At 49.3% G+C, this 26,531-nt stretch overlaps 1 protein-coding gene across 2 annotated transcripts in view; it reads right to left on the bottom strand.

Moving 5' to 3' along the window:
- Positions 1-5,619: 5,619 nt before the first annotated feature.
- The window catches only part of UBR7 (ubiquitin protein ligase E3 component n-recognin 7 (putative)), a 45,066-nt gene continuing 24,154 nt past the window's right edge, over positions 5,620-26,531 (bottom strand). Inside the window, exons 10-12 of one of the 2 annotated variants that reach the window (XR_003856195.1) lie at positions 18,868-18,929; positions 13,661-13,820; positions 5,620-13,251 (exon numbers count right to left, since the gene is read on the bottom strand). Coding sequence is in view for 1 of the 2 variants with exons in the window: in XM_029597840.1 (XP_029453700.1) it covers positions 13,728-13,820; positions 18,868-18,929 (155 nt within the window). In the remaining variant the exon portion in view is untranslated. Of the gene's footprint in view, positions 13,252-13,651; positions 13,821-18,867; positions 18,930-26,531 lie in introns of those variants that run through there. The other variant, XM_029597840.1, reaches the window with a different exon arrangement.

Genomic DNA, 26,531 nt, shown 5'->3' with positions numbered 1-26,531 from the left:
GCACCACTGGTCTGGGGGTGGCAACAGTGTGTGGCTTCTCTTTCTCCCTGCCCGGAAGCAGGGTCTATGCAGGTAGGAAGGGGGAGAGGTCGTGCAGTCATAACCATAACAGGAAGAACAGCATCAGCCTTGGACCCATGCAGCTTTCAAGCACAGAAAAAGCAACACCCCCTCCCCCTCCATACACAGGTTAGAGAGCAACAGCAGCCCCCATGGCCACAAGAAAGATGAAGCGTCCCATCTGCTGCTGGACAGGAAACGAGCGAGAGAGTGTGTGTCTGTGTGTGCGCACACTTATCTGTCTCAATGTCTGTATAGATAGGAGACAGAGGAGAAAGGTTCTGAGCAATGCGCCCTCTCCTTTTCCCTGTTAATCCTCAACAATCTCATGGCATCTGGAAATCAACAGATCCCAGCTATGGACAGTGGGGAACTTTGTTGTCCCTTTTTATTTTATTTAGATTTTTATATTCCACTTTCCGGCACTTCAAAGTGGATTACATTCAGGTATTGTAGGTATTTCCCTGTCCTGTGCGGACTTTGCGGCTTGCAAATCTAGTTTTGTACCTGAGGCAATGGAGGGTAAAGTGATTTGCCCAAGGAACAACAGCAGGATTTGATCTCTGGTTTCCCTGGGGTGGAGCCTGCTGCTCTAACAACTCCTTTTTAAGTATGGGGTAGTGTTTGTGTCTGTTTTGAAATAGTTTATTGGTCTTTGTAAAATGTATACAAGTTTCAAATTAACGGAAGTTATTTTGTCAGCTGTTTTGAAATATATATATATATTTTTTTATGAGTATGGTTTTACTTCTATTGATGATTTATATAGTTCCTGATTTTGTTTGATGTTTTGAAGAATTGTAGTGTTTCTACTGCATACATAGTCTGGCTAGTGTTGCAGTTTACAGTTTTTAACTGCATGTTTGTATTACTACTTCATGGTTACTTTATTCTGAATTTTGCACGTGTGTCTGAGTTGACGTATTCTTTCGTTAGTGTGTTTGGTGCTGGATAAGATCTGTGGCAGCTTGGCGTATTCTGTTTCCTAGCAGCAGGTGTATTGGTGTTTTAGAGCCTGGTGTAATAATTGCAGTGTTGCCTTTTCGTAAGCAGGGTTGTTAGTGGTTGAGTACAGGCAGTTATTGGTATGGGAGACTTACTATACTGAAATTGGAATTGTTTACTTATGCCTTGCTGAGAACCAAGCCCATACCCAACATACATTACAATAGATCAAATACCAATCCCAAGGGGCTTTTTTTTACAGGGTTTCACAGTATTGCATATATATAGAGAGAGAGAGAGAGAGAGTAGACCTGTGATTTTACCTAAGACTGTACGTAATTTCTTGTTCATGTAAAATCTGATTATAAATGCATAATGTTTTGTGGGAATGGGAAGGGGCAACATCTGGCTGCCTAATACCACTGGAGCAAGCCTCACGCAGGGGAAGGGAGACAAATGAACTAAGGTCTAGAGCCTGTGTTTCTTTGGGTGTTGAGGGTGTGAGAGCCGGAGCACCTTCTTTAGCTGTAAGGTGGGTAGGTGGGGTGAGTAGGGGACTAAGGCCAGGACCTTCCCTTAGCCCCTGTCCCCCTCTTAAATGTTGGCATTGTGGCTCCTTAGTATACAAACCTTTACCACCACCTTGAAGCAAATGCTACCTTTATCAGCTGCTGAGAGCCTGCCTATAATTAATGCATCTCATTAATTGGAACATTTTGCATGCAGATGAAATGATGCGGGTGCTCACTCCTCGGCAGCCGTTGCCATGACTTTAGTAGCCACAGCAGCAGGGGATTTTGCACTCACGGCTGTTAGACTGGCTTGACTTGTGTGTTCTCCCCGGCTAAAGAATTTGTACTTGACAGAAGATCAAGAATCAGTCCATTTGACTGAACTTCTCCCCATGTAAGGATCACCAAACACGATTAAAGGACCGAGTACATGGTGCAGATGCTGGGGAAATGTTTTAAACAAACAAAGAAAGAAAACCCCACACAGTAGCTGTCTGAAACAGTTTATTTAAACTGTGGCAAATCCTTCCTGATACAAGCTTTGTAACTACATTTCCAGTAACAAAGCCAATTTCTACAAAACTTCATGTACAATACCCAGAAATGTAGCTTTAAAAGCAACTTGAGTCCTGCCCTACATTCAAATGTTAGCATAAAAACTAAACACTAGTCTGCAAGGGGCAAAGCCCTTAAACATAAAACGCAGGCAAAGCAAGAGAGAAAACCAAGGTTAAGGTTAATGTTGGGGCAGGAATGCTAGATGTATTTGTTTCAAATCATTTATTGACTGCACTGTATGAAAAGCATAGTGGTTTACAAAATAACACACTGGGTCAAGCCTTCCACTGCTGAAGGGGAGATGACAAACCTGCTTTCAAGCTCACCCTCCCAAGGATTTGTCAATGATTGATTTTTAGCAAATCTTATTAGAATCTCAAGAGCAGCTAAGGTCTCTACCATGATAAAATATAAAATAAAAACAGCATGTTTTCCAGATGCTTATTTGCCTAAATAAACGTATGAGAATAAGATACTGAAGAGCAGATCACCACTTTTGTACTTCAGCAAGGAGCTGTTTAAGATTACAAACCAATATAAAAACAAATGATTTTAACATCTGCAAACTGCTTGTATTTTAGTATTAATGCAACCATCACCCTAAGCGCATCCTGCATTACCACAGCCACTAGAAGGATTTTCAAGCGTTCTGCAAGCCCTACCTGTGGTCACTGTGGGCTGATGCAGAACTTTTCCTTTCTGCACAGATTGTCCTCATAGTGGGGCATTAGGGGGTCAGAGAAAAAAAGCATGAGCTGGCCCTCGTTTCAAAACACATACTGCCACAGGAAGAGAACGGGAGGAGGTCTTTTGAAAAGCAGGTCGAGTAGCCATATTGGTGCGGGAGAAAAGCAGAGTTGCTTACCTGTAGCAGGTGGTCCCCGAGTTCAGCAGGAACTCAGGGAACACATGGGTGACATCATCAGATGGAGCCCTGACACAGAAAGCTTAGGTCAAAGTTTCTAGAACTTTGACTTGCCACACTGGGCATGCCCTATACCATGCAGGGTCCATCTTCGGTCTTATAACATAGAATTATATAAAAACAAAAAGAGGAGAAACCTAACTCCATGGACTGGCAAGCGGGTTTCATGAGGACTAACATCCTGCTGTCCTCAGACAACACCTGTTACAGGTAAGCAACTCTCTGAGGACAAGCAGGATTGTAGTCCTCACACATGGGTGAATTCCTAGCTACAGTCTGCTCCCCAACACAAAAAGGGGACCAAAAGACACCCAAACCAGGTGCCAACAGGCACAACGGTGCTGTTGGTAACAGAAGGGGAGATAGCCTGTACCCAAACAACAGGCCCTAGGCAGGGAGAGTTGGGTTCTACACCTCAAACAGATTCCAAAGGACAGCCTGACAGAACTACTGCCGCGTCGGCCATCCCTATCCCTACAGGGAGCTCTCACAAGTGGGCCATAGACGCTGCCATAGCTTGGACAGAATGAGCCTTGACATGGCCCCCAAGATACAGTCCTGCCTGGACATAACAGAAGAGATGCAATCTGCTAGTCAATTTGATAGTGTCTGTTTGGCAACAGCAATGCCCATCCTATTCCTATCAAAAGAAATAAAAAGTTGGGTGGACTGGCTATGGGCTCCAGATAGATGGCTAAGGCTTGCTTGCAGTCCAAACTGTGCAGGGCTTGTTTGCCTTGGTGCGAATGGGGCCTGAGAAAGAATGTTGGCAGGACAATGGACTGGTTAAGATGGAAGTCCATCACCACCTTAGGCAGGCACTTAGGGTGCGTATGCAAGACCACCTTGTCATGATAAAACTTAGTATAAGATGGGTGAGTCACTAAGGCCTGGAGCTTTCTGACCCTTGCACTGCAGTTACCAACACCAAAACTATGACCTTCCAGCTACTTTAGGTCACAGGTGCGTAGCAGTTCAAAAGGAGCTTTCATCAGCTGAGCTAAAACCACATTGAGGTCCCCAGACACAGCGGCCGGCATCAATTGAAGCAGGCCCTGCATAAAACGTACAAATATAGGCTATACAAAGATTGGCGTACATCTATATCATGGTGGTATGTGCCACCTGCACTCAGATGAACTCTAATGGAGTTGGTTTTCAAGCCTCTGATAGGTGTAGAAGGTAATCAAGCAGTTTTTGTGTGGGGCAGGAGAACAGATCTAGGGCCTTCTGCTCATACTTCACTGAAAACCTCCTCTACTTCAATCCATAGGACTTTCTAGTAGCCACCAGGACCCAAGATGCATCCTCTGAGAGATCAAGTGGTTGCAGCATTAACCTCTCACCATGCAGGTTGCAAGTGACAGGGCCTGGAGATTGGGATACCACAACCTGTTTCACTCCTGCATGATGAGATCTGGGATGGCCCCAGATTTATCAGTCTCCGGATGGGCAACTCCCACAGGAGTGGAAACCAGACTTCTTGGCCAATAAGGAACTAGGAGGATGAGTCCCCCTGTCCCCATGAAACTTCAAGAGAGAGTGTTTGCCACTACGGGAAGTGGAGGATACGTGTACATGAAAACCCTGGCCCAAATGACAAGGGCATCAGAGGTGGGTTTGCCATCTGTCCTGTACAGGGAGAAACAAGGGATCTTTCTATTGCAAGGGGACACAAAAAGGTCCACGTCTGGGCTTCCCCCAAGGCAGAATATACGATTCGCAACCCACTGGTTCAGGGACCACTTGTGGGGTTGATAGGCATGACTCACTCTGTCCACTACCGTGTTCTCCGTCCCAGCCAGGTGCATGGCCCCGAGCACCATCCTGTGGGACAGGGCCTATGAGCAGATCTGGACTGCTTCCTGACAGAAGGTACGATCCCGTACCTCCCTGCTTGTTGAAATACATTGCCACCTGGTTGTTGGTTTGGATCAGGAGAGCTTTGTTGGACAGTCGATCGCTGAAAGCCTATAACATGTACCTGATCGCTCCAGGAATTTGATTTGACGACAGTTTTTCTGAGCCAACCAGAGACGCTAGGTGCTGAGCCCATCTACATGAGCCCTCCAGCCCAGGGTGGATGCATCCAAGTTAAGATAATTTGGGTAGGAGGACTTTAAAGAGAGATCCTCCCCCTTCCAGATTTGAAAGTACTTACCACCAGGATAGAGAGAGTCCTACAGGGGCGAGGTGACTTGGAGGCAATCCTGAAGGTTCTGAGTGACCTGGCGCCAGTGCAATCTCAGGTTCCCTGTACGTACCCGGATCAGTCCAGACCATAGGTTATGCCCCCCTTCCAGCAGATGGAGTCAGAGCAAAAGCTGAACGGGCACCCTCTCATAAGGTGATACGCCCTCTGTGTCCCTTCCGTATTTCCTCTGACTCCAGCAGATAGGGTCGCTCCTTTGGCCCTCCCTTCTAGTTGAGAGAATAGGTTAACTTTTTGACTATTTTCATTTCTCGCTTTTGGATGGATCAGTTTAAAAAAAAAAAATAGAAAGTTTCTTCAGGAAATATTGTTTGGTTCTCTTTATGTCCCTCCTCAGGGCTTGCTAAGAAAGCAGCTTGCAGACTGATCTGTCAGTGCTGTTTAGCCTCCTAGTTCTATCTTCTTGATTTTTTCTTTCTGGGGTAAGTTTTTTTTTGTGACTTTCTTTCAGGTTTTACTTCATACAGGGGTGCACACTGGTGATCCAGCCCCTCCCCCTCTCGCACAACCCGCTGTTCCGAGAAGCCGAGTTCCTCGGGGCAGCACAGACTGAGAAGCGACATTCCTCTTTTTAAAAAAAAAAATCAGGGTCAGTGCCTTCTGCTGAGAGAAAGAGCCTTCCATTCGCTGGGCTCAGTGACGGTTACGATTCGGGGGTGTAGTCAAATTTCTGAGAGTCTTACCTAACTTCCCCCATGCCGCGGCCGACGCAATATGGAGCTTGTGGAGAGCTTGGATCGCGGCTCTCCCGCTCAGGGCTCTGTACGAGGTGCCTCCCTCGCAGGGAAGGGCCCTTGAGTTCGGAGGCATGCTCATCGGTGCGCGGCCATGCACATCTGCCTGCCTGCAGGCCGGCCCCGTTCCCGGGCAACGTCGGCCATTTTGTCTTCGGGGATGCTTGCTCCACAGCCAGATGCTGCGGCTGACCTTGGGCTTGCGCCATCACTGCCGATTCTTACCCCGGTCCACCTCCCTGATGCAGAGCCACCCACGGGGGACCTTCCTTCTGTGCCTCCCCCTCCTCTCCCACCCGGGCCTCTGCTTGAGCCGTTTTCGGCTGAGTTTATTATTCTGATGCATAACGCTTATCTGGCTAGACATAGCCAGCAACAAGATTCAGCACTCCCCCCCCCCCCCCACCCAAAGCTCCCCACCTGGGAGATTATCTGCCTGTCCCAGCCCTAGGTGTCCCTCTGGGTACTACAGGACCACTGCTGCCCCAGGGGCCAGGCGGCTTGTTTCCCCAAGGGCCAGGAGGCTCTCAGTGGCCCTCACGTATTAGGGTGGTATCTGCTCCTGTTGGTCCGGACCTGACCCTTCAAGACCCTGACCCAGATCTAGAAGACTCTACGCCCTATGCGCAACTGGAGAGAGATGATCCGTGCGTCCTGCGACTGTTTCAGAGGGACGAATTGGACCCCATTATCCCGCAAGTCTTGGCTGAATTGGATATTGACCCCTCTTCAGAAACCTCCAGGCCTCAGAAGACCTTCGCCCTCCAGCCAGAACTTTTCCAACTCATCCTACGATCCTGGAATTACTCTCCCGTGAGTGGGAGACTCCGGAGGCATCTCTTCGGGTGGGCAGAGCAATGAACAAGCTTTACCCGCTCCTGGAGGACTTTCTAGAGCTTCTCAAGATCCCGAAGGTAGATGCGTCTGTGTCTGCGGTCACAAAAAGGATAACTATCCTAGTTACTGGGGGCACCGCCTTGCGGGATGTACAGGATAGGAAGCTGGAAGTCTACTTGTAGAGAGTCTTTGAGGTCTCTGTCTTGGGCGTCAGGGCAGCGGTTTGTGGCTCTTTGGGTCCTGGATATTCTAAGGGACAGCTACGCCTTAGAATTTGCTCGACCCTTAAGAGACAGGGTAGTCTTCTCTCCCTGCGGTCCTCTGAAGAAGCAAGGAATAGTTCGCTGGACGCTAGACTGGCTTCTCACCTTGGGGGCTATTCTCCCAGTGCCGGTGGCGGATCAAGGGTCCAGCCATTATTCCGTTTATTTTGTAGTACGCAAGAAAGAGGGTTCCTTCCATCCAATACTGGATCTCAAGATGGTCAACAGAGCTCTCCGGATACCACGTTTCAGAATGGAAACCTTGAGCTCAGTGATGGCGGCCGTGCACCGCGGGAAATTTCTAGCCTCCTTGGACCTGATGGAGGCCTATCTTCATATCCCGATTCTCAAGGATCATCAACATTTTCTCCGCTTCAAGGTCCTCAGTCAACATTTTCAGTTTCAAGCTCTGCCCTTTGGACTGGTGAATGCCCCCCCCCCCCCCACGCACCTTTACCAAGGTCATGGTAGTGGTGGCGGCGGCCTTCCGGAGAGAGAGGATTCTGGTTCACCCATACCTGGACGATTGGCTCATCCGAGCGAAGTCCAAAGCCCAATGCCAATAGTCTGTCGGCAGGGTCCTGGATCTCCTGCACTCTCTAGGATGAGTAGTCAATTTTGCCAAGAGCAATCTGACCCCTTCACAGACACTAGACTTTCTAGGGGCCAGATTCGACATCAAAGTGGGCAAGGTCTTTCTCCGCCAGGAACAAGCGCGATCCCTTCTACTTCAGGTGCAGCGTTTTCGGGGTCTCTTATCCCAGACAGCTTGGGACTACCTCCAAGTTCTCGGTTCTATGGCTTCAACTATCGATGTAGTGCCTTGGGCTTTTGCGCATATGCGTCCTTTGCAGAAGGTGTTACTTTCCTGCTGGAAGCCGGTGTCCCAGGATTTTCAGGCACTCCTGCTGATGCCGGAGATCGCTCGACAGACTCTCCTGGTGGTTCGACCTGGATCACCTGTTGCAAGGGGTGGAATTGGAGATTCCCCACTGGATCATCGTGCCAGTCTTTCCGGTTGGGGAGCAGTTTGTGGAAGGCAGTCGACACAGGGACAATGGACAACATTGCAAGCTGAGTGGCCAATCAATCGCCTGGAGACCAGGGAGGTTCGTCTGGCACTGAAGCGCTTTCTACCCCTGATCCAGGGCAGAGCAGTTCGGGTTCTTTCCGACAACGCAACCGCAGTGGCGTACATAAATCATCAGGAAGGAACAAGGAGCAGACAAGTCTCTCTAGAGGCAGACAAGCTCATGGAGTGGGCAGAGCCCCACTTCTCCCACCTGGCGGCCTCACACATAGCTGGGGTGGACAATGTCCAAGCGGATTTTCTAAGCCGCCAACGCATAGATCCAGGGGAGTGGGAACTCTCCGTGGAAGCAGTGGCTCTCGTCTTCGGCAGGTGGGGAGTCTCCCATCTGGACCTAATGGCCACTCACAAGAATGCAAAAGCCCCGCACTTCTACAGTCGCAGAAGGGAGCACGGAGCGGAAGGCGTGGATGCTCTGGTTCTACCGTAGCCACGAGGGCTCCTTCTCTACGGGTTCCCTCCATGGCCTCTTGTCAGGAAGTTGCTTCGGAGGATCGAGAGTCATCAAGGGTTGGTAAATTTTGATAGCCCGGAATGGCCTCGACGGCTATGGTTTGCGAACTTGGTCAATCTAGCGGTGGATGGCCCTCTTCGTCTCGGGCATCTGCCAAACCTACTGCACCACATGGCAGACAATCTCTGCCACGATGGTTTTCAAAATGATGGCCCTTTGATAAGGTAGGAAGGCCTTAGCCTCTGCCATGTCTAGCAAGGCTCCTATGAAGTTCAATTCAGGTGACGGACTGAGATGGGACTTCGAGTAGTTGATGACAAAACCTAGCAAGCGCATGGACCTGACAGGCCCTGCCTGAGATGAGCTCTTAACCAGTCAATTGTCCAGATAAGGGAAAACATGCACCCCCAGCCTGCGGAGGTGTGCCGCCACCACCATAGCCAGGAATTTTGTGTAGACTCATGGGGCAGACACTAGCCCAAACAGCAACACCCAATACTGGAAGTGTTGTTTTCCACCCATGAACTAGAGATACTTCCAGTGACTGGGGGAAGATCTTGATGTGAGTGTACATGTCCTTGAGATCAAGGGAGCATAGCCAGTCCCATTTTTGCAAAAGGGGGATCAAGGTGTTCAGGGAAACCATCTTGAACTTTTATTTTTTTGACAAATTTGTTCAAGACACTTAAGGTCAAAGATGGGATTGAGTCTTCCTGTTTTCTATGGAATCAGGAAATACCTGGAGTAAAATCCCTACCCTCTTTGCCTTGGTGGAACAGGCTCAACTGCTCTGGCCGTTAAGAGGGAGGAGAGCTCCATTAGAAGTACCTCCTAATGTGCTACCCTCCTCCAAAACTTGCTCGGAAGGCAATTTGGCAGGACACCCTATAGGCTCAATTGGTAACCTTGGTGGACGATGGAAAGAAACCACTGGTCTGAGGTTATACTGGGCCACTGGTTCACAAAGAACCGCAGCCTGCCCCCCAACTGGTGGATCCATCATCCCGGGTATGGGCAACAGACTAGGCTCCCTATGACCCAGTCAAAACCCTGTCCCTGGAGTTGAGGCGCTGTCTGGGACAGCTACGGGAGCCCTGATGCTGTTGTCAGGAATGAGGGGGCAGAGGACAGCACTTCCTCTCACGAAAGACTTCCTCTGCCCCTGATCTTGCTGACCTCCTACATGAGGAGGACAGGTCCAGCGTGCTGGTGAAGGTTTTGTTGGAGGATTTCATGGTGGTCCTAGAGCTGGGCCACCGTGTCCCTCACCCTATTTCTAAAGAGATTCTCCCCAGTACGTGGCACATCAGCAAGTCGTTCCTGTACCTCCAGTTGGACATCTGAGGCCCGTAGCCATGCCATTCTGCAGGCACTGATTCTTGCTGCAGAGACTCTTGATGCTGTCTCAAAAACAATCGCAAATCGGTCAGGTCTCGTGTTTCCTGCACTCCAGGCCCTTATGCACCAGCAACATGAGGGTGTCCTGCTGCTGCTTGGCCACCTCCTGCACCTGCTGCAGATGTCCTGCAAGTACTGGCTCATGTAAAGCTGAAAGAAGTGATGCTGGCAATGAGCATGGCTCCCTGAAACACCTTCCCCCCCCCCCCCCCCCCCCCCCCCCCCCAAGAGCTTCCATTGCTCTGTGATCCTTCCGCCAAGGAATGGGTCCAAGAACGCTCAACGCTCAAGAGCAGATATGACCACCATTGACTGGTGGGGCAGTGTCACTTATCATACCCCATCAGCCTTCTTGTTCATGGAAAGCACTGTGAAGTGTCATCCCATAGCCTAAGCAGCAATTCTTTAAGGGTATCGTGTACCGGACTGCCATGATCTCCTAAGGAGATCGAACTGGAGGATCTCAAACATTTTGTGCCTGGCATCTTCCACTGTCAGTAACAAATCCGATGGCCTCAGCCATCACTCTCACAAAACTTGTGAAGGTTAAGTCCTCAGGTGGAAACTTCCTTCATTCTTCTGGAGACCATCAGAGGATTCCATGGTGTCACCCCTCCCCAGGCGTGATAGGGACCTCTTCCTCACTGAAAGCCACAGGGGATGGAGCCCTAGGCGGTCAGCCTTTGTCCAGAGGTGCAGGGACCAGCAGAGCTGGACGAAAGAGTTGCTTCAGCCAGCCGGGCGGAGCTTCCCCCTCAGAGGAATCAGCAACTACCACCATATCGATAGAGGGAGGCTGCAGTGCCCCTATGGGCACCAATGGCAGCTGGGTCAGTAACACATCAATAAGCACACTGAACTTCTCCAATAGTGGTTCTAGGCCATACTATACAGGCGGTACTATAGGACTGATGCCCTGCATTGCCCGTTTGACTGCCAACTGGCCTCACAGCTCAAGCTCCTCCTCGAACAGTACTGATGCCAACACCAACTGGGGGAAGAAGGGATGACCAGATCCTCTTCGACCCGAGAGGGGGATCAGTGACTGGCATTAGGACCGGTGCAAACCTTTGCAGACCCCCAGTACCAATGGAGGACTGACACTCCTCACCGCAAGGTCACTTCAGGGGAATCACAGCATGAGCTGGTGCATCCCCGTGCCTGGCACCATGCATCAAGAGTGACTGATGCCGATGCTTCTTCAGCTTCCCTTGATGCTCAGCCCAGTCCTTCCCCAGTGCCGAGGCCAATGCAAGGAACCAGACATCCTCGGCCTGGAGGAGCTCAACTGTGGTCAGTCTCTGATGCCCCTATCTGCCGACGGCACTAATGGTCCCACTGATGTCAATAGCTCGGTGTCCATCAGTGCAGCTCAGAGATCCTTCAAACACAATGCCTCAATCTTCTCTGACCCGAAGAGTTTTTCCACCTTGGCAAGCCGAAAACAACATCCCTTCGGGGGTCATCTGTGCGCATTTGCAGCAACCCCGGATGTCATGCAATGCATCCAGGCAGAGAACGCATATCTCATAGAGGTCCATGATGGACATGGTCCTTGGACACTGAGGACATCATCAGAAACCAGATGCAGTCATGACGGGGCAAAATAAATGGGAAGTAATATCAAAATCATTGGTAGAGGACATGGATGGCCAGCAGGCAGTGAAGCACTACCACCGCAGGGGAATTAACCACGAAAGGAAACTTACCGATAAATGACGAAAACCCCAACTAGGAGCACTATGGAAATGGACCGAGAGGGACCCGGAGTCAAACGCAGGAATAAAGTCCACAAAAAAGTGAAAACAGAAGTTTTCCCAAAGTAGGTCAAAAAGCTCACCAACCATGACGCTGCAGCTCCGCAGAAAGAGAGGCTGAAGAGGGACCCTGCATGGACACGTGGTATAGGGCAAGCTCAGTGTGACAAGTCAACGTTCTTGAAACTATGACAAGTTTTCTGTGTCAGGGCTCCAATCTGATGATGATACCCATGTGTAAGAACTACCATCCTGCTTGTCCCTCAGAGAAAACTATTTTCAGGAGGCACGCTGACTTTTAAAGGGCCAAGAAAAATGTGGTAGACGAGACTGTGCAGACCTCAGATACTTTGGATTCCTTTCAGCAAATAGCTTGATCAGAGCTCTAACACCAAGTCCTTAATCATATTGCAAATGCACAACAAACAATTGCACAAGAGCTGTAGGGGTTTTTTCTTAAGTTTTATTTATGAAGGTGGGTTGTTTTTGGGGTTTTTTTTTAATATGGATAATTATTTTTAAAGGAGCTACAGTACGTGAATCCTTCACTTCCACCAACTCTGCCGGTTAAAACCATAAAAAACACTACAGGAAATATTCCATACCAGGGTTGCCAATGCCCCCCAGCCGTCACCCAGTAGCACAGAAAGACATCCCCCCCCTCCCACACCACACCATCTGCATTGCTCATTTTCCTAATTCATGGGCCAATTCTGCTAAACTCACAATGCAAGTTTTGAAAATGCAGCACCAGCATTGCAGAGGGGGCAGCAGATGGCATGCTGGATGCAGGATTTCATCAATTCCCCTCACCCCACTGAGCATTACAGGACTTCATTGGCATATGGCGCCTGCTGGAGGCAGGGGTCAACACGCCAGCAACTCCTTCACAAATATATGTTTTTGGCACTTGGCAAACGAAAAAAAAAAAAATAATCCTTGTGTCAATCCCTGTGCTGAGCTATTTCCTGGCCTATATAATATTTCTTCCCCCGGCAAACCCTTCAGCCACACAAAATGGTTTATGCAGTAAACCCCTTCTGTCCCTGCAAATTGACCCTTTGTCCCTCTGATTTCTAAAGGATCCTTCGTAGCGGAAGCTGCATGCCTGGGTCAGACATGAGGAAGTGTGCAAGAGAAGCACCCTGCACCGCACACCACCACGTTCCAGAACGGAGCTGACAAGTGTGGGTCTTGTGATAGTTCCCTCGAATAAGTAGAAATAAAGGTAGAAAAACACCATTCACATCAAACTGTTCACTAGACTAAGTTGGTGCCATAAAAAACCAGCGCCTGTTAACTCTACGAAAAGGAGTTACCGGGACACTGCAGGTTGAATGGGAATGTGGCAAAGGTTTATTGAAATTAAGGGGCTTCCCTAGACTGGGGGGCACCTTAACTTACATGAAGTCTAAGTAGGACCCACACATGCAAGCTTCTGTCAGCTGTTAACATCATGGTAAAATAGTAAACTTGAAAGTTTGATTTGTTGAGCCTAGGGTGCTCCTGAAAAAAAAAAAAAAAAATCAATCCTACAAAGAATCAGACATCACTGATCCAGCTAAAACAAGAATTTGCTGCAAAAAGCAAAAAACAAACCCTATTCCCCGACCCAGTCAACGCCAAAGCATCATCAGGCTGATCTGTAAGGAAAAAAAAATGCTACAAAAAATAGAAAAAAATAATTTCTATGCAATTAAAAACAAACTAATGTATTCGGCAAACAACTTCTGCTGATCTGAAGAGGAGAAACAATGACACAAACAAACCATCATGAAAGCAGAATGGAAAGGGCTGTAGCCAAGAAAGTAATAATAGCAAACATCATTTACAGATCTAGGACACTGGCTCTGTGTGGAAGGTAGTCTGGAGAGGCCTCTTGGAAAGAACTTGTGCCAGAAGGCAATCAACACACCTTTCTATTTATGCAGCCATAGAAATCTCAATTAAACCAACTGACAGCACTGAAGCATTGGCGCAATTTAACTGCAGTAGTATTGCATCCCATCTACCCGTCTTCTCTTTCTTGACCGAAGTTCTTCAAAGAACTGCTGAATGTCCTCGCTTGTCACAACCTGATGGCAAACAAGATTGGCAATGTTAGAAACAAGAGCACAGTAAAAGCCAGAAGGCAGCGGGTATCAGACCTCCAAGAAAGTTCCCAGACTGGGTGCAAGCTGAGCTGTGGGATAATGCTATGCCTCATCCTCTGTAGCCCAACAATTCTTTTTTCCCCATACGTACCCGGATCAGTCCAGAGTTTATTCATCCCTGCCAGCAGATGGAGACAGAGAAAGCTTCACTGACACTGTACATAACCCAGTGTGCCACCTGCAGTTCCTCAGGATTTCTGTCTCCAGCAGATGGTGCAAAACTGCAGTTCTGCAGTCAGGAGACTCTTTTGGATTTATGAGCCTTCCTCCCAGGGGGGTTTTGGGTCCTAGTGGGTCCTTCCCTGTTTGGTCGAGGTGGACGAGCTGGGGGTTGGTGACCCTCCTCAACTATGGCCGGCGGTTCCCTGTCCTGCAGAGGTGCAGAGAGGCACTTACACTCAGGAATAGATATCTTCTGCCAGTTTTAATTTGCTTATGCGCAAAGCATGTTTAGCGAGATGCTGGCTCTTGGCCCCAGTCTCTATGGATTCTCGGCCAGTCGAGAAGCCTGAGCTGTTGAGAAGCTCATCAGGCCAATGATTTTCGGTGCCGGATGTTAAATGGATCCAGGTAGGCTTTACTTAGCCTTGTGGTAGGCCACAACAGCGGTTCTTTTCTCGCGTGTGTAGACAGGTGCACGCATTCTCACCACGTGGCAGTTGCATGTGCTAGGACCTGTGTGCATAAGGCCATGGCCTAGATTTGAGCGTGTACGTCTGCGAGCTGGACGAGTGCATATTTGCACAGGTACTTTTGCATGTAAGACTGCAACCTAAACTCGAGCACGTATTAGAACAGCTAACTTGTGTGCGTACGACCATGGCCTATATGAGCGCATCTTTGCGTATGTACTTGTGCGAGTACGACCACAACCTAGTCTTGAGCACATATTTGCATGCCTGGTGGAGGGGTGTGTGTGTATGCCCAGGAGGCATTGGGGTGCGCACAGGAGGCCACCTAGAGCCGAAGTTCAGGAGAGCTAGGCACCAGGGACGAACAGCAAAGCACTTGGACCTCTCTGTGAGGCTTGAAATCTGATAGCAATTCAATCCTCACTCTCTCTCCATTTGTGTCAGTACTGTTTAGATACTCAAAGCGATTTGACTACTACACCTATGGCTCATGTTGGTACATCCCCTTGGCCTATGGTGTCTCTGGAGGGGGGGGAGTGAAGTGGGAGGCAAGGCAATGCTCAGTTCTCCTCCCTTGTTCCCAAGGGCAGAAGCTTCCCTGAGAGAGGTTGGAGAGAGCAAAGTTGGGCCTATGGACTCTGGTATAGGTCCATCCTCCTCCTCCTGGGTGAAAATGTTTCCAGGGCCTGCAGACCTTTCTTCAGGGGTGTCCAGCGAAGGTGAAGCAACCTACTATGTAAGGATCACGTGCTTGGACCTCCCATTTGTCAGTCACAGCATGCAAATGCCGCAGGGAGGCTGTCCTTGGTAAGGTTCAAAGGGGTGTGGATCATGAGACAGAGGATTCAGATGCGGAATTGGCTTTCTCACTTTTAAAAGAGGGAAAAATTGCATATGATTGAGAGCCACTTTGGACTCTGCTCAGATTTTTCCTTTTTTTCCCCCACAGAGATGTCTTGCTGAGTTTGTTGGCTCAGACCCTAAACACGCTTAGTGTGCCTGGAGGTCAATTTTAAGTTAGGAATCCTGTTTCTTTTCCCACCCTGTATCCAATTCAAGAGATACTGGATTTAAAGAAGGTAAATGCAGTTCTCAAGGTTCCCCATTTCCACATGGAAACTCTAAGGACCAACAGAGCGGCGGTACATAAGGGAGAGCTCTTAGCATCTCTCGCCTTGATGGAGGCCTAACTGCACATAGCCATCAGACCGGAGATTCCTGAGGTTCATGGTCCTAAGGGAACATTTTCAGTTTCAAGCCCTTCCCTTCGGCTGGCGATAGCTCCAAATACCTTCACCAAGGTGATGGTGGTGGGGGCAGCCGCGTTGGTGTATCAGTATCTGGATGACTGACTTATGCATGCAAAATCAGATGACCTCTGTTGACAAACCAGTACAATAGGTACCAAGGCGCCTGGTCGCAAGGATGGCTGGTGAACCTAGTAACGAGCTATTTAGTCCTCTTACAAACTCTGGAGCATCTGGGAGCTCAGTGCAACACACTAGCGGAGAAAGTGTTTCTCACGGAGAGAGATTGCTGAAATTGCAGTCAGATTAGGTTTCTGCTAGAGCTTTTGGTGCCCAAGGCCTGGGACTATTTACAGGTCTGGGTTCTCTGGCATCGACATAGGAATTAATGCATTGGGCGTTCACACATATGCGGCCTCTGCAGGGGGCTCTTCTCCCGCTGGAATCCATTATTGGAAGAGTTTCATCTTCCTTGTCCGTTACAGGTGGAAGCCAGGGACAGTCTTTCGTGGTGCTTACTCGTACCAATCTAGAGCGTGGTGCGGAATTGTAGATTCTGAATTGGATAGTAGTCACCACCGATACAAGCTTCCCTGGATGGAGGGTGGTGTGGCAAGATCAGTCGGCACAGGGCCAGTGGTCAAAACTGGAGGTCTCATGGCCTATCAATTGTAAGAGACTAGAGCGGTACATTTCAGGTTGCTTGCCTGTCTACCAAGGTTACGCGGCCTTCTAGTACAGATCCTATTAAACAATGCGACGACAGTGGACTACATCAACCGTCAAGGCAGAACCAAGAATCGGGCAGCGGCTCAAGAGGCCCAGGAGTAGATTCTCTGGGCAGAACAGCACTTGGAGCGGCTGGCATTGTCTCACATTGTCGGAATGAACTACGTTCAGGCGGATTTTATCAGTCTGAGAAAGTTAGACCCCGGGGAATGGGAGCAGTCGGGGGCAGCAATATGTCTCATTCATGGAGGATAGGGATATCCCAACCAAAGAGAACACCAAGGAGTCAAGGTTTTACAGCCGCTGAACAGAACATGGTACAAAGGAATCAGAGCTCTGGTGCTGCAGTAGACTCAAGGGATTCTTCTTTGTCTTTCCTCCCATGGCCTCTGGGATTCCGGCAGATAAGAAAAACATTCAGGCAACATGATCCTGGTAGCTGCAAAGTGGCCACATCGCCCAGATCTGATGAACATGGCCATAGATGGGCCCCTGAGGTTCGGACATCGGTCGACTGTTTTCTACCAGGGCTCAATATTTTTGGGTCAGGCAGCTCACTTCTGTGAGGAGACAACTGAGATGGAGGGAATATTCCAAAGCGGTTATTTCCACCTTCTACATCCTTGACATGTGTGTGAATTTGGAAGGTCTTTGCGTCCTGGTCTGCTGTTGACGGCATGCAGCCTCAGTATCTTTATGCATGGTGCCTTCTTTTCTGCTTGAGGTAGTCTCGTCATTCCATCTTAGTCCGTAGAGCTTCCAGCTTTTATGATTTGGATTCCTCTACATCTCATGCAGAGCTTAGGCTCTTAGATTGGAGGCATGCATGAGGTATCTAAAGGTCATTTATGATTTCCATACATCACATCTCTTTGTAGATCATATCACCTCTTTGTACTGTGGAGTGGTCCAGAGAAGGGAAATAAGTTGTCTAAGGCTACAATTGTGCAGTGGCTGAAGGAAGCGATCGAGTCGACTTACATTTTTAAAGGGTGACCGCTGCTGGGGAGTATAGGGATGCACTTGATGTGTTCTTGGGCGACTTCCTGCACTGAGTCACATCAGGTGTCTCCACATGAAATTTGCTTGGTGGCTACTGGGAAGTCATTACCCACTTTTGCTAGGCATTATCACTTGGATTTTGGGGCTTCGGTTTCCTTATGCTTTAGTGAGAGTGTTCTATGTGCGGAACTCTCCAAGCCCCACCTGAGTTAAGGGGAGCTTAGGTACATCCCAGGAGTCTGGACTGATCTGGGTACATACAGGGAAAGGCAAATTGGTTCTTACCTGCTAATTTTCGTTTCTGTAGTACCACAGATCATTCCAGAGACCCGCCCCATTTACTGGAGGGGAAGAGTCCGCCGCTCGTACTGTTGCTTTGTATATTGTGCGGAGATGCTGGAGATTTTCAATACTGATCGCTTATGTTAAATTTGGGAAGTGAGTTTTCTGTTGTCTTTTTGGGCAACTTCACCTTCTTCTGCCTCACTGGAGGGGAGCAAGTTTGCTTAGAAGCTTGCTTAGAAACTTATGGTTGTTGCTGTGCTTGACTTGGGTACAGGTCAATACTGAGAAACAACAAGGGATTATGAAGCAGTATCAGTGAAACTTTCTGTCTCCATCTGCTGGCAAGGAGGCAAAACCCAGGAGACTGGACTGATCTGTGGTACTACAGGAATGAAAATTAGCAGGTGAGAACCAATTTTCCTCTCTCTCCTCTTTGGAAACAAGAACGCGTGTGCAAAGGGCAGGCAGCTGATAGATACCCCAGGAGAAATGCTCGTGGCTTCTCTGATCTGCTCTCCAGCACAGAGTTAGAGAAAAGTAAGATTTCACAACCTCAGCGCCAGATGCACCAAGTACTTCCCCCCTAAAGACATTAAACAGAGCAACCCTACGGTACATCAGACTAGAAGAGAACTCTAAATGATCAGCAACGTGAAATTCGCCAAGCCTGAGAGAAGATTTTAGGCATGATCATCCGGAAACAATTTCTGACGTGTGTGGAATGAGTTGCTGCAACAGTTTTCAGCAGTCATGAGACCAGATAACCTGGGAAGGTTATGATATCTTACTAGCCAATGCTGTGGGGTAGTGTGTAAAGCATCTCACTGGATCACAGTGGCAACTTCTCTGCAGCACCAACACCACTGGGCTGGGCATTCCCCCAAAGGCCACGCAACCAAACACAGAGGTTTCTGAGCTAAGCAGTGCAAGATAAACAGCAGAGGTCCGACAGGGGGCTATGGCTGGAGGCCCCTTACCCCTTCATTTCTAGGCTGAAGGACCCTATGGAGCTCTTAAAAGCAGCGGTTTGAGACATGCTTTTACGTATGATGAAAACGTGCAGCTGCCACTTACCTTTCCTTCCTCGGCAAACCTCTTCAGGTAATCTTTCAGTTCCGTCTTTAAGTCATTGTATTCTGCATGAAAACAAAGAACAGTAAGATTAGGCTTCCACAATACCAGGAATAGCTTCCATATTAGCTACAAAACATGGATGCAAAACCTCTCCATCCTGGGAGATTTGGTTGCCATGCCTTAGCAAAAGGAGGAGGGGAAACAGACATCAAAAGGTGAAGTCTATTATTATTTGCTCTTCTGCAGGGCACCAACTGTTTCCTTCTAAATCACTAAAGTAGCTCAGATCATTGCTGGGTCAGGAGTCCTGGCTCTTTTCAATTGAGAGAGGCTTATTTATAGCACACATAGCGCAAGCGAATTATAACTTTCTTATGGAGTCACAGTGGATGTTGCTTTGAAGAACAAGGTTTCCCAATCCTGGTGAAATGCGTCCTATTGTAAACAGCTCCCCAAGCACGTTGTGTGCCACTTCTCCACCCTTCCTTCCCACGTACATAACTGACTGGAAACAGGAAGCCTTCCCTTCTTGCACTCCATGCCCAGAAAACAGTTGAAGATCTTTGTTCTTCACATGTGTTTGAAAGCATTAGATGTTTTGAAAAATTGGGGACTGCACCGCACTCATCTCTAGGCGATTGATGGACCAGGTTGCTTCCTCCGCCGACCATAGGCCCTGTACTGACTGGGACTGATACATAGCCCCCCAACTGGAGAGACTCGTGTCGGTAGTCACCACCACCCAGTGAGGCACCTCGAGATCCACCCCGCGGCACAAATGATCACAGCCAAGCCACCGCGAAAGACTAGACCTGGCGGACCCTGTAAGCGGCAGTGGAAGATGGAACTGCTCTGTCATCATATCCCACCAGGACAGCAACGCTTTCTGTAGAGGTCTCATATGAGCAAACAGCCACAGGACAACTCCAAGGTCGAGGCCATGGAACAGAGAACCTGCAAGTAATCCCAGACCCTGGGCACTCAGGTCGCCAACAGGTTCCGAACCTGAGCTTGCAACTTGACAATCCGCTCCCCTCCGTGAGAATGACCTTCAATACCCACTTGGGTATTAAAACGTGTGCCCAAGAACTCCATAATTTGTGAAGGAGGAAAATCGACTCTTGGACAAATTTACTATCCAGTCCAACAGTCTCAGGCAATGCATCATCATTTTCACCGCCTGCCTGCAAAGGTCTTCCGACCTCGCTTGGATGAGCCAATCATCCAGATACAGGTGCACCAGCATGCCTTCCCTTCTGAGGGCTACTGTCTCTACCACATCACTTTAGTGAAGGTCCTTGGGGCTGTTGCTAGACCGAACGGGAGAGCACAAAACTGAAAATGCCTCCCCAAGATCATAAACCGGAGATACCTCTGATGATGCAAGTAAATCCCTATGTGCAGATACGCCTCAGTCAGATCCAAGGAAGCCAAAAACTCCATGCTTCATTCTGCTGATGACAGACCACAAAGTCTCTATCCAGAAATGGGAAACTCAGAGCTATGTTCATGTTTTTCAAATACAGAATTGGACAAAAGGTTCCTTCCTTTTTTGGCACCACAAACTAAATGGAACAATGCCCTGTCCCCTGCTCGTACCAAGGGATGGGGACATTGGCTCCCAGCATTTGTAGTCGTTGCATGGTTTGCTGAACATAGCTTCTTCTTCGCTGAGGCACAAGGAGACCTCAAACAGGTTTCTAAGCTGCCGAGCAAATTCTAAAGCATAACCTTGTCCAATCAATGTTTAGAACCCACCGGTCCAACATGATTTTGACCCACTCCTCATACAATAGAGTCAAACGACCGCCAATGACTGGGACTGAGGAGTGGGCCGGCTTCACCTCATTGCGCAGTCTTGGCTCCACCACTACCTTGACCAGGGCCATCTCGGCTTGCTCTGTGCCCACATAATGGCTGGTTCCAGGACTGCAACCTCCCCAAGGACTGCCTTTGGCCACCACTCGGAGCTCTGCTCTGGCGGAAATGCCTTTGCCCTGAAAACGAGCACATACAGGGAGAAATCCCTTGGACCCTTTAGGCTTGTCCTCCAGAAGCTTGTACACCTTGTCTCCCAGATGCTTTATCAACTGCTCAAGTCTTCTCCAAACAAAAGTTTGCCCTTAAAAGGCAATGTTCCCAGCTGAGCTTTTGAAAGGCGTCCGCTGACCGTTGCAACCAAAGAAGTCTCCTAGCCAAGACCACAGACATCATAGTCCTAGAAGAGGTGCAAATGAGGTCATACAAAACATCTGCCCCATAAGCGACCGCAGCCTCTAACCACTCTGCCTGTGGTAGACTCCTAGGGTGTCAGATTCCTGTTACTTTGTAACTGCTGCACCCATCTCAAACTAGCTCAAAGCATAAAGCAGATGCAGACAGCCGCCCGGATGCCAAAAGTAGACACCTCAAAAATCTTCTTAAGATGCACCTCGAGCTTCCTGTCCTGCAAATCCTTCAGGGTTGCTGCGTCAACTACCAGAATGGTAGTCCTCTTCATAACCACCGAGACCGAGGCATCCACCTTCGGCACCCGCAAGAGCTCCAGAGTGTCTTCGGGAAAAGGATAAAGTCTATCCATGGCCCTGCTAACCTTAAGGCCAGTCTCCGGAGTATCCCACTCCCTGACCACCAGTTCCTTAACTAACTTGTGAAAAGGGAAAGTCTTGGCTGGACCCTTCAAGCCAGTCATGACCGGATCCACCTCCTCCAAGCCAGCCTGCTCCTGCAGAACGTATATTCCTAATTCTGACAAGATCGGCAGTATCAGAGCCCAAGTTCCTCCCTTTGAAACAGGTGAACCACCTTGGGATAGTCGCCTTCCACCACCGGGACCTTTCCAGATTCCTCTTCTAGATCCTGTGGAAAGTAAGAAGGGTCAACCTCAGAAGAACCATCCCCAGATGGCAAGCCCCAATCAGACTCCTCCAAGGAACCCTCCTTGGTGGCCCCCAACCCAGAAGGACCAAGGACCCTCAGAACCCTAGTGGCTCCCAAGGCCCCCGAAAATCTGAAAGGAAAATTGGTTCTTACCTGCTAATTTTCGTTCCTGTAATACCACAGATCAGTGGGTTATGCACTCCCACCAGCAGATGGAGTCAGAGAACAAAGCTTCGAGGCACTGGTATCCCAAGTGTGCCAGCTGCAGCTCATCAGTATTTATCGATACCCAAGCAAAGTATAATTGACAAAAAAACCATCTAATTCCCAAACAGGGGTGAATAGGAAAACTCCCTCAAGGGTCCGAAAACAAATGAACCCAATACCTGAAAATCAGGTTTGAACCACAGTTCATAACAAAAACCAAAATATTATAGAATCATTCTGATAGATTCCCTATGTACAGCAGCTGTTAGGTAAATCAGTCTTTCCGGGCAGGTCCTGGACTGATCTGTGGTATTACAGGAACGAAAATTAGCAGGTAAGAACCAATTTTCCTTTCCTGTACATACCCAGATCAGTCCAGACCAGTGGGATGTACCAAAGCCACATTACACTGGACGGGAACCCGAAAGTCCCACTCGCAAGACGCTCTCCCCAAAAAGTGCTTAGACCAGATCCCTGACATCCAGATGATAATGCCTTGTGAAGGTATGCAGGGAAGACAAGACTGTAGCTCTACAAATCTCCTCAGGCGACAACAACTGACACTCCACCCAAGAAGCCACTTGAGCTCTCGTCAAGTGAGCTTTCAAACCAGTCGGGACGGGGCTACCCTTTCCGATGTAGGCCAAGCAAATTGTTTCCTTCAGCCAGCGAGCCAAGAATGCCTTAGATGCCTTTTAGATGCCTTTTCATCCTTCTTCGGACCTCCAAAGAACACAAAAAAGGTGATCCGATTTTCGAAAAGAGTTGGTGACCTTCAAATACCGAAGGAAAACCCAGCGGACATCTAACAGATGAAGATTTCTTCCCATAGCGGGGTCACGAGCCCAATCAGGGAATCCGGGTAACTCCACGGACTGATTAACATGAAAGGCAGACACCACTTTCAGCAAAAAGGAAGGAGGGACGGTGCACAGGGACAGCCTATCAGCCGAGATGCGAAGGAAGGGGTCCCTACAGGAAAGAGCCTGCAATTCTGAAATACGCCTCGCAGAACAGATGGCCACCAAGAACAAAGTCTTCAAGGTGAAGTCCTTTAAGGAAGCGTGTCCCAGAGGCTCAAAAGGGGGATCATGAAGCGCCCTCAACACCAGATTGAGATTCCACTCCGGGCATAACTTATGAAGAGGATGACGAAGGTACTTCACCCCTTTCAGGAAACGGTCAATGTCCGAGTGGCTGGCTAGAGGCCTGCCACCTACCCGCCCTAGGAGACATCCCAGGGCCAAAACCTGAACATGCAGGGAACTATAAGCCAAACCTTTAGATAATCCCTGTTGCAAAAACCTCAAAACCTGAGGAATGGTCACCGACAACGGCACTACACCCTGCTGGTCACACCAGACTTTAAACACCTTCCACACTCAAGCGTATGCCATAGACGTTGAGGGCCACCTGGACTGAAGCAGGGTGGAAATCACCTGTTCCGAATAACCTTTCATCCGTAATCGCCGCCTCTCAAACACCAGGCTGCAAGAGAGAAGTGATCCTCCCTATCCGAAAAAATGGGCCCTTGTCGCAGGAGGTTCGGCAGATGAGCTAGGTGTAGCAGGCCATCTGTCGCCAACCGTATCAGGTCCGCAAACCACAGCCGCCGTGGCCACTCCGGTACCAACAGAATTACCAAACCGGGATGGTCCTCTATGCGCCTGAGAACGCGCCCGATTGGGGCCATGGAGGAAAGGCATACAGGAGGATTCTGGCTGGCCACTTGCAGACTAGGGTGTCTACTCCTACCACCTTGATTTCCTTCTTTTGGCTGAAGAACTGGTCCATCTTGGCGTTGACACGGGTTGCCATGAGGTCCAGTTGGGGAGTTCCCCATTAGGCACAAATGTAATTCCATTTGTGGGATAGTTCCCACTCCCCGGGATCCAGCTGTTGACGACTGAGGAAGTCTGCCTGCACGCTGTCCACGCCTGCCACGTGAGAGGTTGCGATGCCTTCCAGATGAAGCTCGGCCCAAGCGAAGAGGAGATGTGCTTCCTGTGCCATGGCCGGACTCCTGGTTCCTCCCTGGTGATTGAGATATGCCACCGTGGTGGCATTGTCCGAGAAGACTCGAACCATTCTCCCCTGCACCAGGGACTGGAATGCCAACAATGCTTTGCAGACTGCCCTTGTCTCTAGGCGATTGAGACCACGACCGTTCGGGTAAGGACCAGGTTCCCTGTGAAGTATGACCAAGGGACACTGCTCCCCAGCCTTGAAGGCTCGCATCCGTTGTCACGATGACCCAATCCGGGACTTCGAGAGGCATCCCCTTCTGTAAGTTGTCTTCCAACAGCCACCATTGCAGGCTGGACCTGATTCGCTGCGACAAGGGCAGGGGAAACTGGTATTACTCCGATATTGGGTCCCACTGTGACAGTAGATCTCTCTGCAACGGTCTCAGGTGAGCGAAGGCCCAAGGCACCAATTCCAACGTCAAAGCCATGAACCCCAGAAATTGTAGGTAATACCACACTCTGGGGATTGGAAGCTGTAACAAGAAACACACTTGTTGCTGCAATTTGTACATCTTGTCATTCTTGAGAAACACCCTGCTCTGGAGGGTGTCAAAACAAGTTCCCAAATACTCCAGACACTGTGGCGGAGTCAGATGACTTTTCGCTTTGTTGATTACCCAGCCTAGGGACTGGAGACAATGGATCACACAAAGAACCGTCCGCTCGCCTTCCTCTTCCAACTTGGCTCGAATCAGCCAATTGTCGAGGTAAGGATGGACCATTATCCCTGCCTTCGGGAGGGTTGCCACCACCACGACCATCACCTTGGTAAAGGTGCACAGAGCTGTCAATCTGAATGGCAGCACCCGGAACTGAAAATGCTGACCCAGGATCTTGAATCGTAGGAATCTCTGGTGAGCGCTGCGAATCAGGATGTGTAGATAAGCCTCGGTGAGATCCAAGGAGGTGAGGAACTCTCCCTTTCGAACCACTGCGATGACTGTTTGAAGTGTTTCCTCAGGGCATCTTCAAGCAGTGATTCACCTTCTGTAGGTCCAGGATGGATTGGAAAATGCCCTCCTTTTTGGGAACCACGAAATAAATGGAGTACCGTCCCCTCCCCCATTCCTCGGACGGCACAGGGACGATCACCTTCAGGGCCAGCAATATTTGTAGAGTGTCTTCTACTGCAGCTCGCTTGTTGTGGGAAACGCATCGCGATGCCACAAAAGCCTGCATGAGAGGCCGATTAAAATTCTAAGGCGTAACCTTCTTTTACCACCTCCAACACCCAGCGATCGGAGGTGATCCTGGCCCACTCCTCATAAAATTGGGACAACCTGTCCCCAATCATCCCATCTGAGGAGTGGGTGGGCCTGATTTCATTGGGCAGGCTTCCCAGTTCCAGTTCCGACCGAAACCACCTCTGGCAGGACGACTGGAGCTGCAAAAGGACTGTGTACGGGAAGAGGTCTGTCTGGAACCAGAGGGTGGAGCACTCCTCCCTGACCTGCTTTTTCGGAAATCCCAAAAATGGGATAAAGGACCAAGTGATTTTCTGTAGGGTTTTCTATCTTCCGGCAGTTCATTGTCCTTGGAATCCCCCAGAGATTTCATCAGCTGATCCAAATCCTCTCCAAACAGCAACTTCCCTCGAAAAGGCAGACTGCACAATTGCGACTTGGACATACACCGGTGTACTGATAGGTCGTGGAGAATTGGAAACCAGACCTGGCGTGGCCAATGAGGAGCTATGAGAATCAACAAGCCTTTGTCCCTTCACAACTTCACGAGTCTTCGATATGAGTGGAAGTGGAGGGTATGCATAAAGGAGACCGCTGGCCCACGAGAGGGAGAAAGCGTCTCTTGGTTGAAGATGTTGGCTGCGCGTGAGAGAGCAGAAGTTCCCTACTTTGCGGTTGTGAATTGACACAAAGAGGTATATGTGAGGATAACCCCAACGTTGGAATATTGAGTGCGCTACAGTGGGGTTGAGGGACCACTCGTGCGGTTGAAAAATGCGACTCAGCTTGTCTGCCAACACACTCCCGGCAAGTAGGTGGCCCTGAGTGGGAAAGGGCTTCCGCCCATATCTGTGCAGCTTCCTGACACAGGATGTAGGAGCCTAGTCCCCCTTGCTTGTTGATGTACCACATGGCCACCTGGTTGCTGTTTGAAGCAGGATGACCTGGTTGGAAAGGTGATCCTGAAAAGCCCTGAGAGCATATCTGATTGCATGAAGCTCCAGGAAATGTATTTGGTGTTTGGCTTCCTCTGGAGACCAAATGCCCTGAGTTTGCAGGTTTGCAACATGTGCACCCCAGCCGAGGTTGGAGGCATCTGTTGTCAAAGTTATTTGAGGTTCTGGAGCCTGAAATGGAAGGCCTTGAAGCAGATTGGATTGGTTTATCCACCAAGCCAGCAATAAGCGGCTTGGTGGATAAACCAATGTCCATCATTGTCCACCATTGATGTGGACAATGGTGGACATTGGCTGAGAAGACTGAATCCACTGCGATTTTAGAGTCTACTGCATTACTCCCATGGCCAGGCGGGCCATGGGAGTGACATGCACCGAGGAGGCCATATGACCCAGCAAGATCAGAAAGT

The sequence above is a fragment of the Rhinatrema bivittatum genome, chromosome 4 (genome assembly GCF_901001135.1).
Source record: "Rhinatrema bivittatum chromosome 4, aRhiBiv1.1, whole genome shotgun sequence".
NCBI lineage: Eukaryota > Metazoa > Chordata > Amphibia > Gymnophiona > Rhinatrematidae > Rhinatrema > Rhinatrema bivittatum.
Note: the sequence above shows the minus strand (reverse complement) of the source record. Positions and strands in the feature narration are given on the sequence as shown.